This window comes from Orycteropus afer, unplaced genomic scaffold, assembly GCF_000298275.1.
Source record: "Orycteropus afer afer isolate SDZICR_OR568_19922 unplaced genomic scaffold, OryAfe1.0 scaffold00130, whole genome shotgun sequence".
NCBI lineage: Eukaryota > Metazoa > Chordata > Mammalia > Tubulidentata > Orycteropodidae > Orycteropus > Orycteropus afer.
In genome coordinates, this window is record NW_006921717.1 from 4,370,577 (window position 1) to 4,384,216 (window position 13,640).

At 58.7% G+C, this 13,640-nt stretch overlaps 1 protein-coding gene across 1 annotated transcript in view; it reads left to right on the forward strand.

The window, feature by feature from the left end:
- EHD1 (EH domain containing 1) overlaps nt 1-10,864 on the forward strand; it is a 23,598-nt gene extending 12,734 nt beyond the window's left edge. Inside the window, exons 4-6 of the mRNA XM_007944797.2 lie at nt 6,572-6,984; nt 9,777-9,941; nt 10,340-10,864. Of these exons, the coding sequence (XP_007942988.1) occupies nt 6,572-6,984; nt 9,777-9,941; nt 10,340-10,864 (1,103 nt within the window). The remainder of the gene's footprint in view (nt 1-6,571; nt 6,985-9,776; nt 9,942-10,339) is intronic.
- The last annotated feature ends 2,776 nt before the right edge of the window (nt 10,865-13,640 follow it).

The window sequence follows — 13,640 nt, forward strand, 5'->3', positions numbered from 1 at the left end:
ACTGTGGGTGGCGGGCTGCAGACACACAGTGAGGGTCAGAGCCGGAATCGACTCCACGCCACTGTGGATGGTGGGCTACACACAGTGAGGGTCAGCCGTGCTTGGCATGTGGCTTTATGAGTTTCGATGAGTGCAGACAGTCGTATACCCACCACCACAAACAAGATGTAGAGCATTTCCATCATCCCCATAAAAAGTTCCCGGGGTCCCTGTGTCGTCATTCCCGGTCCTAGGCAGCCACTGATCTGACATTGGTCCCTGAAGTTGTGCCTTTTCCCAACTGTCACATGAATGGTGTCATGCCGTGTGAAGAAGCCTTTAGAGTCTGTCTGCTTTCTCTTAACATAGGATGCTTTTGAGGTTCACCCATGCCTTTGTGAGTGTCAGGCACTCGTTCCGTTTGTCGCTGACCTGTGGGAGGACATTTGGGTTGTCTTCACTTTGGGGCAGTCGTGAGTAAGGCTGCCATAAACATTGAAACCCGCAGTTGTATGTGGATGTGTTTTCATTTTCCTGGGTAACTGCCTAGGTGTGGGGGGCCTTGTTCTGTACTTTCCTGGAGGATTCCTTGTCTTAGTTCTCTGGTGCTGCTGTAACAGAAACAACAGAAATACCACAAGTGGACCGTTTTAACCAACAGAGTTATTCTCTCAGAGGTTAGGAGGGTAGAGTTGGAATTCAGAGTGCCGGCTCTAGGGGCTTGGTGGTGGCCCCTCCGTGGGGTCAGCTTTGCTGTCCAGGCACCAGGAGCAAGCTGGAGGCTTCCCCTGACTCCTGCAGCTGCTGGCTGCTGAGGCTGATGGATCCAAGACGGGTAGGTAAACGGCAGATGGTTGGTTCACAGGATTGTTGGCTTTTAACCTTTTCAGGACCAAGTTATTTTCTGCTTTGAATTTTTGGTTGAAACCATGTGTTTTTAGTAACGGAAGGCAGTTTGAGTGAAATGGGAAAAAAATTGTTTTTGAGGTAACTGGATTTTAATACAGCTTGTTGTTGTGTGCCATCGAGTCGGCCCCAAGTCATAGCGACCCCTCCTTGGGTTGCCGAGGCAGTATCACTACGGAAGTAGATTGCCCAACCTTCCTTCCGAGGAGTGGCTGGTGGGTTTGAAGCGCCAGCCTTCTGGTTAGCAGTCAAGTGCCTTAGGCACTATGCTACCAGAGCTCCTTTAATACAGCTAGTGAGATACATATGTCCCGAGTCACATATGTCTAGTATTAGTATTAGTGGGCTATAACCTCTTTCTTCAGATTCACACAGTTATACAGGTCTCCACCAGATGGCAGCATGCACTGGAAGTGGGATAGATGCTTCCCACTAAACCCCAGAAGCAGAAAATTTAAGTGGGCATTATATGTCCCATGGATCACAAAAGCTCAGGAGCAAGGCCTCACAGTGTGGATTGGATGCTGCTTAGTTCCTCAGTCTCTATTTTGTTCTTTTGCTCGCCTTTCTCCTGAGCCCACTGTGAGTTGGAAACACGTGATGGGAGAGGTGGAAAGAAATACCAAGGCCCACGCAGTTTGAATGACAGGAAGCAAAAGTCGATTGCAGACAAATCCTCTATTGTTCTGTGTTCTAGAAACTTGTGGAATGTATGAGGCAGCTTTTCCCCCAGCTGCTGGAACTACCTGTGTTTTGGAGAGTGCTGTGGGGTAGGGTGAGGACCCATCCAAACAGCTCCTTGTCCACCTCTGTGCTGGGAGTGGACAGGACGGTTTGACCCCGGTCAGGAAGGCAGAACGGCAGGCCGCCAGCCAGCACCTGCAGAGAGCTAGGCGCCGCTGAGCGCGGAGGGGCCTGGAGGAGGCGTGTGGGAATAGAGCCAAGACCAGAGGTAGGCTCCAGCCTCCCATCCAAAAAGCCTGTGTAAATACTTCCCTGGGGCAGGCCACAGCTGACTCGGCCGGGTTGCCTGGAGGAACCATTTCCTCTCTCCCTGTTCCCCCGGCCCAGGACATTCCAGAGCTTGTCCTGGCCGCTCACGTTCCCTTCTCAGAGGTGGCGCTGGCTTTTACCTAGCCAGAGAGCTTTGCCCCCTGGACCAGCCTTGTCTTCCCAGCTCCCCACCCCTTGGCAGGTGGGAATAGCAGGTATGAGCTCTGTCATGCCCCAGGCTTGACCTCACAGAGCATGGTGTGTGACCTCAGTGGGCGTGCACAGTTCTCTCTGAGCCCCCCACGGCTTCCCACTTCTGCACGGTGGCTGTCACACTAAGTGGTGTCTGATGGCTAATTCAGTTGGCTACACTTACTCTGTCCTGACTCAGCTCTCTAGGGTGTCCCAAAGCCTGAAGGCACACTGGTGGGGCAGGAACTGACGGGCTCTGCTCGTGGCTGGGCGAGGGCACTGGCCGGCTGTTCTTGTCACCCGCCGCTTTCTGTCCTGGTCACCTGCCGCTGAGCTCCAGGCCAAGTGTCTGGCCGGCTTGCTGCTCTGCTCAGTTGTGTGGACTTGACATTTTCACTACCCCTGTGTCTCCAACTTTGGTGGCTCTTTCAGGCTGAGTGAGGCACACCTTCCTAGTGGACTCAGGCAGCAGGGGGCCTAGCATTGTGCAGCCCACAGGGGCACCACCCACAACAACACAGCACAGACCACGTGTTGTCATCCTTTTTGTGACGTGTGGATATACTAGACCTGTCACCCTGTTTCCATCACACCAAAAGTGAGCGTTTTCTATAATTTACAAAACAAAAATAATGGAAACTTCACTCACCAAACCAAAAAAAGAAAGGACTTAGCCCTATTGATGTCAACTTGAGCTGTTTGCCAGTAACCTGGGGGAGGAGGGGCCCGGGCTCTGCTCGCAGCCATAGAGTTGGTGCCCTGCTTGTGGGGTACTTGTTCTTCCTCCCCCTTTCTCTGTCCCCATTGCCTTCCCCCTGCCCTCACCACACTCAAACCAAACAGCCACCAAGTCGATTCCAACTCATAGTGACCCCACCAGGTTTCTGAGGCTGTAAATCTTTATGAATGTGGATCCTCCCATCGTACTGCCACGGAGCGGCTGGTCAGTCTGAACCGCTCACCTTCTGGTTAGCCCCCAGATGTTTTATCCACCATGCCACCAGAGCTCCCTGCCCTCACCGTAGCGGGGAGTGAAGCCCGTTGGGTGGAATTTGGGAGGGTGATGTAATCTCCCCATGCAGCGTCCTAGTTCCCAGGCCAAAGCTAACATCTGCTGAGCCCGAGCCCATCAGGACATCCCGGCTCCGAATAAGTTAGCTTTGGCCTCACTGTGGCCCAGCTGTGTGCATTTATAGTCATTCCAGCTGGAGGCAGTCTGACGGCGGCGCGATGCTGGGCCTCCTTTCTGCTGAGTGAGGAACCTCCCCTCAGTGATCAGTCCTTGAGTCACGCTTTCCCAGAGCCGGCCATAAAAGGCTGCAGCTGGGCCTCAGGCAGGCCCCGGAGACTCACCCACCCGCCCAGGGTGCCTGCCGGGGCCTGGCACAGCTCCGCCCAGGCACGGGCTCTGAGGGCACTGGGGGCAGCCCCCTCCCTAACCCCACTTCCCTGGGTTCGGCTGCTCCTGGGCCCACCTCCTTCCGGTTCTACACTGACAGTTTGACTCTGTGGGATCCCGCCCCGCAGTGTGGGAGCCGGCGGCACTGCATCCAGGTGTCTTTGGTGGCCTTGTACTTTGGAGCCGGCAGCCTGTCATAGTTGCTGGCACCGGCCCCAGGAGTAGCCTGGCCCGTGCCCGGAGCCGTCCCACACTTCCTGAGCTCTGCTGTCCCAGGCCCTGCAGAGGCCCTGGCAGGATGGCTGGGCTTCTGTGTCCACAGTGAAGTTCAGACTCCAGCCCCCAGCTGCCTCGCCTTCACCCTGTGAGACGTTCCCGCCACTCAGAAGGCAGCCTCTGATCAGACTGTCCTGTTCCAGGGGTGCTGCAACGAGCCTTGGGTGGCACAAACAGTTAAGCGCTCAGCTAGTAACCGGAAGGTGGGGGGTTCGAATCCACCCACGGGGGATTGGCCACAGCCTGGAATACCCTATGGAGCACAGTTCTACTCTGACCTTGAATTAGGGTCGGCTCGAGGGCAGCGGGTTTGGTTTTGGGGGCAGGAAAGTGGTCACAAATCGGTGCTGTAAAAAAGCTGCCCACGGCGAGTCAGCTTAAGCAGCAGCTTTGGGATTTTCCGGGAGTTTCCGTGTCTTGAAACAACGGTGAGTGCTCTCCTTGGCCTCGGAGCTCTCAGTTCCTGACCAGTGATGAGTCACAGCCGATGGCCCTGGCGCCCTGAACAGGGAGTTTCCCATCAGGCCTTGTGGCTCCTCCCATCTGGCCTGGGCCTGTGACTATGGGCACCATCCCAGCCCTGTGCTGGGAACCCGCGGCCACGTCCTCTCATTTTCCTGTCATCTTAACGAAAGACGTGAATTTCACAGATAAATCGTAGCTTAGAAGCTGAGGCAGGAACTTCAGGTCACACGGTGAGTGCGTGGAGCCAAGATTCGAACCTCGGGCCATCTTAGTATAAAGACGTGCTTTCTGAGCACCCCAGGTGCAGGCGGAGGCAGGGACTCGTGGCTGCAGGCGCCCAGATAGCCCTGAGGTGCCACTGAGCCTGGCAGCTGGAGCGTCTGTCCACCCAAACAGCACTCCTTAGACACTTCACATGTTAACTGTTTACTGAAAGATCTGGTGAGGGGCCTGGGATCTGGCCCAGGGCGGACTTGGCTGTCAGGCACCTGGGCTGTTGAATTCGGCCAGAGGGCTTGGCAGGATGGGGATAGCAGCACACCACTATGACAGGGCCTGGCTGGCTGTGATCCTCCCTTGGCGACTGGGACTAACTCCACAGGCCCCTTACGGGGATGGCAGGGCTTCCGTCCACATGTCAGTATGGGTCACTTAGGGTTCTGCTTTTCCTCTATGCATGTCCTTTTCTTTATTCCCACGGTCTGGAGAGTGCACGTCTTATTCCTCGACTTGGTCAGCAGTGGCAAGCACCTCTCGGGATATGAGGAGCAGGCTGTAAGGGGGAAGGGTTGGTTGGGTCAGTGGCTGGGCAGAGTCCCAGACTGCTGTCTGCAAAAATGACTGCCCTGGCTTGTTCTTGGGAGCTTGGAGAGACACAGTAAAGTAGGGTGCAAATTAAGCTGCTGTTGGTGAGCCCTGAAAATACAATGACTAAAGTCAGATATCAGATAACTTACAGGAAAAGCCCTCAGCAAGGAGCTTTCATCTCTGAACACAAAGTGGATCCTGCCATCAGACCTCCCAAACCCACTGCCATTGAGTCAGTTCTGACTCCTAGCAACCCTGCAGGACAGACTGGAGCTGCCCTGTAGAGTTTCCAAGGCTGCACGTCTTTTCAGATGCACACTGCCTCATCTTTCTCCCAAAGACTAGCTTGGTGGGTTCAAACCGACAGTCTTTTTGGTTAGCCCCCCCCCCCCAAACGCCTTAACCACTGCACCACCAGTCAGTCCTCAGGACGGCAGAGGAGGACAAAGGCCTCATACACCTTTTCTGTTGGTTTCTGCTGCAAGGGCGGCTGGGAAGTACATTCTTAAGGTTGCCCCATGAATTCAGCTAAAACCAGAGAGTTCTGTCATTAGATTCTAATTTGCAGGCTCTGCCCAGAAGGTAAGGTTCAGCAGATGACCTCAGTGGATCAGTGGGAAACAGCGTAGACCAGAGTTGACAGCCAGCCCGTTTTAGAGAAGTAAGAAGACCTAGAGAGGGAAGTGGTTTGTAGCCCCTAAGGCTTATCGTAGAGCACACGGGTCAGCAAACTTTCCCCATAGGGTCAGATAATAAATGTTTTGTGTCTGTCACCACAACTCAGCTCTGTGCCTACAGAGGAAGAGCAGTCACAGACAGTACACACAGGTGGCTGTGTGCTGAGAGAACGCTGTGCCTGAGAACAGGTGGCGGGCCACCCTCGGCCCCCAGGCTGGAGTTTGCTGCCCCCTGTTGCAGAGAGTCAATGAGGTTCATGTAGAGCAGGGAGCCTGGCCCACGGCACAGAGGAGTTAGTGACGGCAGCTTGTAGGCTGCTGTGGGATCCCTGCTGAGCCGGGCGCACAGTGGTGGGTGCTGTGCTGGGCAGTGCTACTAGGGTCCCTTCTTCACTCGCCTCCACTTCAGAGCGTGGGCGTTGGGGCTTCCCTTGGTTTAGGTAGGCACTTACTCGGGCCCCAAGGAGCTCTGGTGGCACAGTGCCTAAGTCATTTGGTAGCTAACCAGAAGGTTGGAGGTTCAAACCCACCAGCCGCTCTGCAGAAGGAAGACTGTGCAATCTACTTCTGTAAAGATTTAGCTCCTCAGAAATCCAACGGGGGTCGTTTTGAGTCGGAATTGCTTCGATGGCAATGAGTTGGTTTTTGTTTTTAACTCACACCCTGGGCTACATGGATGAGGCTACCACGGTGCTTATAGAGCTAGGGGAGACTCGGCGATCCTGTCCTGTGGGTGCCATGCTGTCCAGCTTGGTATCTTCCAGAAGTTCAAAAAAGGATCTCAGGCTAAGAAATGCCGGCCGAGTTAAAAGCAGCCGTCAGGGCAGCCTGGCACATGTACCCTGAACTCACCCGTCTCTCCCCCGCTGCCTCCCAGGGTACGACTTTGCGGCGGTCCTGGAGTGGTTCGCTGAGCGCGTGGACCGCATCATCCTGCTCTTTGACGCCCACAAGCTGGACATCTCCGACGAGTTCTCGGAAGTCATCAAGGCCCTGAAGAACCACGAGGACAAGATCCGCGTGGTGCTGAACAAGGCCGACCAGATAGAGACCCAGCAGCTGATGCGGGTCTACGGGGCGCTCATGTGGTCCCTGGGGAAGATCATCAACACGCCCGAGGTGGTCCGGGTGTACATCGGCTCCTTCTGGTCCCACCCGCTGCTCATCCCCGACAACCGCAAGCTCTTCGAGGCCGAGGAGCAGGACCTGTTCAAGGACATCCAGTCCTTGCCGCGCAACGCAGCCCTGCGCAAACTCAACGACCTGATCAAGCGGGCGCGGCTAGCCAAGGTAGGCCCTGGGCTGGGCGTGGGCTGGGCCCTGAGCCTCCTGGCTCTGCCTGCCCGGGCTGATTGAGCCCTGGGCACACCCACCCAGGCTGGACATGGGGACACGGTGAGGAATGACACACACTGCCCCCACTCTCCTGGCTCCGTCAGCCCTAATGGAGAAAACAGGACGGTTACTGAACCATGAAGTCAGCCGTGTTCTGTCTGGGCGAACGTACAGGGTGCTGCAGCAGCCAGGGGCGGGGAGGGCCGCAGTGGGCGGATCCTGGGCCCAGCGCTCTCCTGTGGGGGCAGATGGTTAAACCAGGGTAGGCGTGAGCTGTGCAGAGGTGGGGCGAGGTGCGGCCCGGAACGTGGAGGCGGAGCCTGGGTCAGAGCAGGGGGCGTGTCCTGCCCTCTGTGGAAGCACAGGCCTGCACTGCATGGTGCCTTCGGAGTTGTGGGGCGCCTGTGTCGGTGCCCAGCCAAGGGCTCGAAGGAGACGCAGGGTGCCTGGAGCTAGGAGCAGATGGTCACTGCACTGGAGCCTTCAGACCCAAGGGACAAAATGTGCCCCTTTAGGAGAGCTGCCTCGGAGAGGGGTCGTCCCAGAGTGTGGCTGATGTTGGACCCTGTGGGCAGGAGAGTTTGACCGTCTCAGCAGCCAGGGAACCTCCAAGTACAAACACTTGCATATTCACAGGGTATCGAGCTGTTCTTGCAGACACATGAGCAAGATGGGCTTTGGCCACAGCCCTGGCCCTTCCCAGGACACAGTCTCAGCTGGCGGATGGTCCTGTCATCCAAGGCCAGGCCCCTCAGTGAGGGCTGCCCCAGGGTCCCCGTGCTCCACTGTTTCTCTGGAGAAATCACCACAGAGAGTAGAGGGGTTTCCCTGAAGTGCACGCCCCCACCTTTGGGGTGCAGATGGGCAGAAAAACATAATGTGGGTCCCATGGTCTCGGTGAGGGCTGGCCCTCTGTCCTCAGAAGAGCCAGGGGGCTGCAGGCATGCCGAGCCCGGGGTCCATGACCCGGACCAGTTCTCGGCCCAGGTTTCCCTTGCTGTCTTGGGGCCTGGAGAGTGGCATTTCTGGCCTATAATGAGAGGGGACCCTTCAGCCTTGACCACCGTGCTGGCTCTGCCCAGACGTGGTCCACAGGCCAGCAGCAGTGAAGCTTCGGAGGAAGGCAGATTCTTAGGCCTCCGCTGAATGAGAACCTGGAGACCTAGGTGCAGGGCAAGGTCCTGAGAAGAACCTGCGACGAGGCCCCGCCTGGGCGGCAGGGCAGGGCCCCGTTCCCTGCCAGCTAAGGGCGAGGCCCTCTGCTCTGTCCCAGCCTGCCTTCCTGGACAGGCAGCAGAGCCTCGGGCCACTACGGCCCCTGCCCCTGCGGCCGCTGAGTCACTGGGCCTGGGAAACCCCGGGGTCTCCGGTTTGCTCCCACGCCTGTTCTTCCAAACTCTTCCTCTTTCCAGAGCGAGTGGCTCTGCCAGGCTCACTGGCCCAGCAGGTATAGTGCTGGCTGCCACTCTCTGTGACCCTCCTGCCACTGGGTCCCCGGGAAGTCCGAGATCTGCCAGCATGGCCGCCACGGCTGAGCTGAGGGGCCCGGGGGGTGGGGGGAGATGGCAGGCGGGAGAAGTGGAGCAAGACCCCCAGAGCCCCTGGTGGCTCTGCCCGGCCGGCAGAGAGACTGGAGAAAGTCCAGCAGTGACGGCCACCGTGGGGGGCGGGGGGTGTCGCCTCTGATGACCAGTGCCTAACCAAGGTATTGGAGCTCAGATCAAACTAGAAGCAGCTGACAGATGTCCCGATGATGAGGTGGGGTGTACCTCGCTCCGCTGGGGAATTATAAACTACGCGGAAGCGTTCTACCCACACGGAGCGCGTCACACGGATGGGCGGGGCTCTGCTGGCCTTTGCAGGGAATGTACCCCACATCTCTGCTGCCTGGGGGAGGGGAGCTAGGGGAGGGGACGCGCAGAAAGGGCATGGGCTTTGGGCGTTGGCAGGGGCCTCATAGCCCCCAGCTCTTCTACTCACAAGCCAAGGACCTTGGATAAGTCACCCTCTCCGAGCCTTAATCTTTGGATTGGTACAAGGGAAATAATAAAAATTCGACCCTGTAGGGTCACAGTGAAGATTAACTGGAGAGTGTGTGAAGTGCCTGGAGCCCTGGTGGTGCAGCGGTCAAGTGCTCAGCTGCTAACTGAAAGGTCGGCAGCTTGAACCCACCAGCCACTGGTGGAAGAAAGATGGGGCAGTCTGCTTCCCTGAAGATTGACAGCCTTGGAGACCCTATGGGGCAGTGCCACTCTGTCCTCTAGGGGCGCTGTGGGTCAGGATGGACTCCAGGGCAGTGGGTGTGGTTTGGGCTTTGCTTCTGTGAAGATTGACAGCCTTGGAGACCCTGTGAGCAGTTCCACTCTGTCCTCTAGGGGTGCTGTGGGTCAGAATCGACTCCACGGCAGTGGGTTTGGATTCTACATCTCCGTGAAGTGCCTGATGATGCTCGTTGAACAGTCCTGGCTTTGTCGACAGACTTGGCCTCACTGTTTCTAAACTCACCGTGAACTGTTGATGGAAGCCTTCTGCTTCTGCTTCACATGCGTTTTCCCCTCCAGTCCCGTGGCAGTGAGAGGTCGCCCCGCGGCCAGCACTGTGTGTCTGCCCCTGTTGGCCATGGGGCCCCACAGTGGAGGCAGCAACCCAGAGCTGGAACCCCCTTCACCATTCACTTGTCCCTCAGCAGAGGGCAGCACCCGTGACAGGGCCGTGGGCAGGCTGACCTTCTCCCCTGCCTCTTCCAGGTCCATGCCTACATCATCAGCTCCCTCAAGAAGGAGATGCCCAATGTCTTCGGAAAGGAGAGCAAGAAGAAGGAGCTCGTGAGCAACCTGGGGGAGATCTACCAGAAGATCGAGCGGGAGCACCAGATCTCCCCCGGCGACTTCCCGAGCCTCCGCAAGATGCAGGTACAGCTGCCCGGGGAGGCTCTGTGGGCTGGGCCTCCGACAGCTGAAGCCACGGGGTTCGTCACCTTGGCAGCACCCCCCCCAAGTCCAGAGGTGGACCCGGAGTGACACAGCACAGAGGAACGGGTGATTGGCCCTGAGTGGTAGGAAGTCATCGGTTGGTGTGTCACCGCCCTGCCGGGAGGCCTGCTGTTACCTATTTTACTGCTTAGGACACCAGAGTCCAGCGAGGCCGAGTGCCCAGGCGGCTTGTGATGGAGCCCACAAGGGGCCCTTTCCTGGACCAGTGTGTCCTGTAGCCGCAGGGTCCAGTGGCCCTGGCCTTGGCCCAGTCCAGGGGCCCCTCCACTCAGGAGGCTCCTCCACTCAGCCTTTCCCCTTGCTTCCCTTCTTCCCAGGAACTCCTCCAGACCCAGGACTTCAGCAAGTTCCAGGCCCTGAAACCCAAGCTGCTGGACACAGTGGATGATATGCTGGCCAACGACATTGCCCGGCTCATGGTGATGGTGCGACAGGAGGAGTCCCAGATGCCCTCCCAGGCGGTGAAGGGCGGCGCCTTCGAGGGCACCATGAACGGGCCCTTCGGGCATGGCTACGGCGAGGGCGCCGGCGAGGGCATCGATGACGTCGAGTGGGTGGTGGGCAAGGACAAGCCCACCTACGACGAGATCTTCTACACGCTGTCGCCTGTCAACGGCAAGATCACGGGGGCCAACGCCAAGAAGGAGATGGTCAAGTCTAAGCTGCCCAACACGGTGCTGGGCAAGATCTGGAAGCTGGCCGACGTGGACAGGGACGGGCTGCTGGACGACGAGGAGTTCGCCTTGGCCAACCACCTCATCAAGGTCAAGCTGGAGGGTCACGAGTTGCCCGCCGACCTGCCCCCGCACCTCATCCCCCCCTCCAAACGGAGGCACGAGTGACCGGCCCTGCCCCACCCCCGCGCCTCCCCACCTCCCGACCTCCCAGCGTCTCGGTGCCCAGGCAGAGGCCGGGGGGTGTCACCAGTTCTCAAGGTCCATAAAGACTGAGCCATGGCTCCTCGGCTTGAAAAGGAAAACCACCGTCTTTGTCTCGGAGCTCTTCCTGGGCCAGCGGGGGGATCCGGGTGATACTCCCATGTGAATGATGGAATTGTGTGCACAAGGACTACGGATATTTTTAATATATAACGTTCGAGGCGGAGTTCTTCTTGCCTCCTCTCTCTGGCAGCCCCCCACACGCACCTCTGTTCTCGCCCCCCTTCCCTCGGGCCCCAGCTGCGCGGCACGGGCAGCAGCTGACCGCGGGGGGGGGTGCCCGCCTGGCCCAGCCCCCGGCCTGTGAGCGCAGGAGGCTGTCCTGCAGTCGTCTCAGCTGCTTTCTGAGTGTCGCTTCCTCGGAGCAGTGGCTCCCTTCCCCGTGGCTCCCTCCCTGCCCTGTGCTGGGGCTACTTGTGCCTTTGTCCCTGGCCGGGCCCATCACAGGCCCTGTCCCCCCGCACCCCCCCACACACACACACACACACATCCCAGTAGTTGGATGCGCCAGGAGCCCTCTCCCCGCCCCTCCCATCACAGAAGCAAGGCCCAGCTCCCTGTATTGGTGGGCTGGGAGACGTCTTCCAGAAAAATCCATAAGCTAGTTTGTGTTCTCTTAAGTGACACCTTTCATACTTGATGGCATTTTCCAGCAGGGGCCCAACCACTTGTCCGAAAGCTGTGACTTGTCCCCTGCCCCACACTCCAGCCTCAGGCAGCCCCACCTCAGGGCCGCTCAACGTGGGGCCCTTCGAGCGCCCCCTGCCTGGGACCCCAGAGCTGGGGCTCCCTGACTGAGGAGGGACAGCTCCCCCACCTCCTGTCTGCAGCGTAGCCCCCCAGCCTTCCCACTTCACCCGACTGGAACTCTACAGTGCTGCGAGTGGGTTTTCTTGGGGAGGGGGGAGGCTGCGTGCTGGTGAGAGGGCAGGGCGGGTGGGCAGGGCTGCTGCGGTCTGGGGAGGGGCGGCCTGGGCCTGGTGACAGCAAACCCAGCGCCTCTTGCTACCCCTTCCCTGCTGGAAGCCCTCCTGCCTCCCTTGCCTGTGGGGCAAAGTGGGACAGCACGTGACTTAGATGTCCTTAGAGCACCACAAGGCTGAGCAGCAGGAAACCGGAGCCAGGGAGTGGTCAGTCCGGGCCCTCCACGCAGCATGCTGTCAGCACAGCCCTGTGGCTGGGGGCGCCTTGTCGGCCAGTGGTCGGCTGCCGGGGCCTGTGGCAGGTGAAGCAACCTCCCACCTGTCACCCCACCGGTGGGTTTCAGGGAATCCCACCCCCCACCACCACCACCCCCTCAGGCCTCTGCTGCATCAAGTCCTCGGGATGACCTCGGGCCCTCCGGGTGGTCACAGCCCATCATTCCACAGTGGTAGATGAGCGCGGTGACGCATCTTCCCGGGGTCACTGTAAGGTACACCGGCTTGTCCACACCCCCGGTGGGACGGGAAAGCTGAAGCTGCTGTTACTGCATTAAAGAGTTTGTATAGAGCTGGCTGCTGGTACTTAGGTGTTGTTTTTCCAGGACCAAGAGTCCTGCGTCTTCCTCCCACAGGGCCTGTTGGGGGGCCAAGGTACCTGCCAGGTTAGGGGGCATTGATGCCCAGTCAGACCCAGCAGGTGACAGGTGCTGCCTCCTCTTAGTAGGAGGGTGAGGCTTGTTAAGAGGGTGGGAGAAGGGGTCCCGGGGGCTGATGGTCCCCCTTCCTTGGGCCTGGTGGGAATGGAGGAACAATAGTTTACTTAGGGATGGGGGAACAGGATTAGGGGGGCTTTGGTGACAGGACTAGGCAGAGAGGAGGTGGTTTGCCACCTCCCTACATCCCTCCCAGGGCCAGGCTGTGCCTCCGGCAGCCTTCACGTCATCTCGGACCTAGGCCCCACCTGAGCCGGGATGGAGCGTGGGCACCCCCGGGGCTCCTGGCACTGGGCAGGTTGAGTAAACAAGGGTTTCCTAGGCTCCACAGCCAGCCCAGCGCCCCGCTCACCTCCAGGGTGGCGTAAAGACGGAGAAGCTGGTACTCAAGGCGGACAGCAGATAACGTCGGCCAGGAAAACACAATTAAGCGGGGTGGGGCTGTTTGGACCAGCAGAGGGAAGGGTGACAAATGGAAGCGGCCTAGCCATGAGGGTGTAGACTGCTCCAGGCAGACTGGCAAAGGCAGGGCGGAAATAGTGCCTGGGTTCTGAGGACCAGGCCAGTACCTGGTACCAGGGCTAGGACCCAGACGTAGAGCCCAAGAGGGCCAGGTCTGGTGTGACGGCCAGTATCTGAGGCTGACCCCTCACCTACCCACCCTGTGCCGCTCGTGGTCACCTCCTGTGAGGGTTTGCCAAGAAGCTATGTCCTGTGGTGGACCAGTTTCAGCAATGCTTCCGGACTAGGAGAGACCAGCAAGAGAGGCCTGGCCTTACGGATCGCAACAGGTTACAGAGCCGGAGAATCGAGACCCTCCGTACGCCGCGGCCATGACAGCCGACTTGAGCAAACCAACCACGGTGAAAGGACTGGGGCCCGGGGCAGAGTTTTGTTCTGTTGAACCACGAGTCGGAGCCTACTCGCCGCAACTGCCAGAGACAACGGCAGGTCTGCCTGGGCCCTGGGGACCCGGTGAGGCCTGGCTTCTCCCCGTTTGCAGCTGAAGAGCCCAAGACCCTGTCTGTCTAATCCAAAGCATGC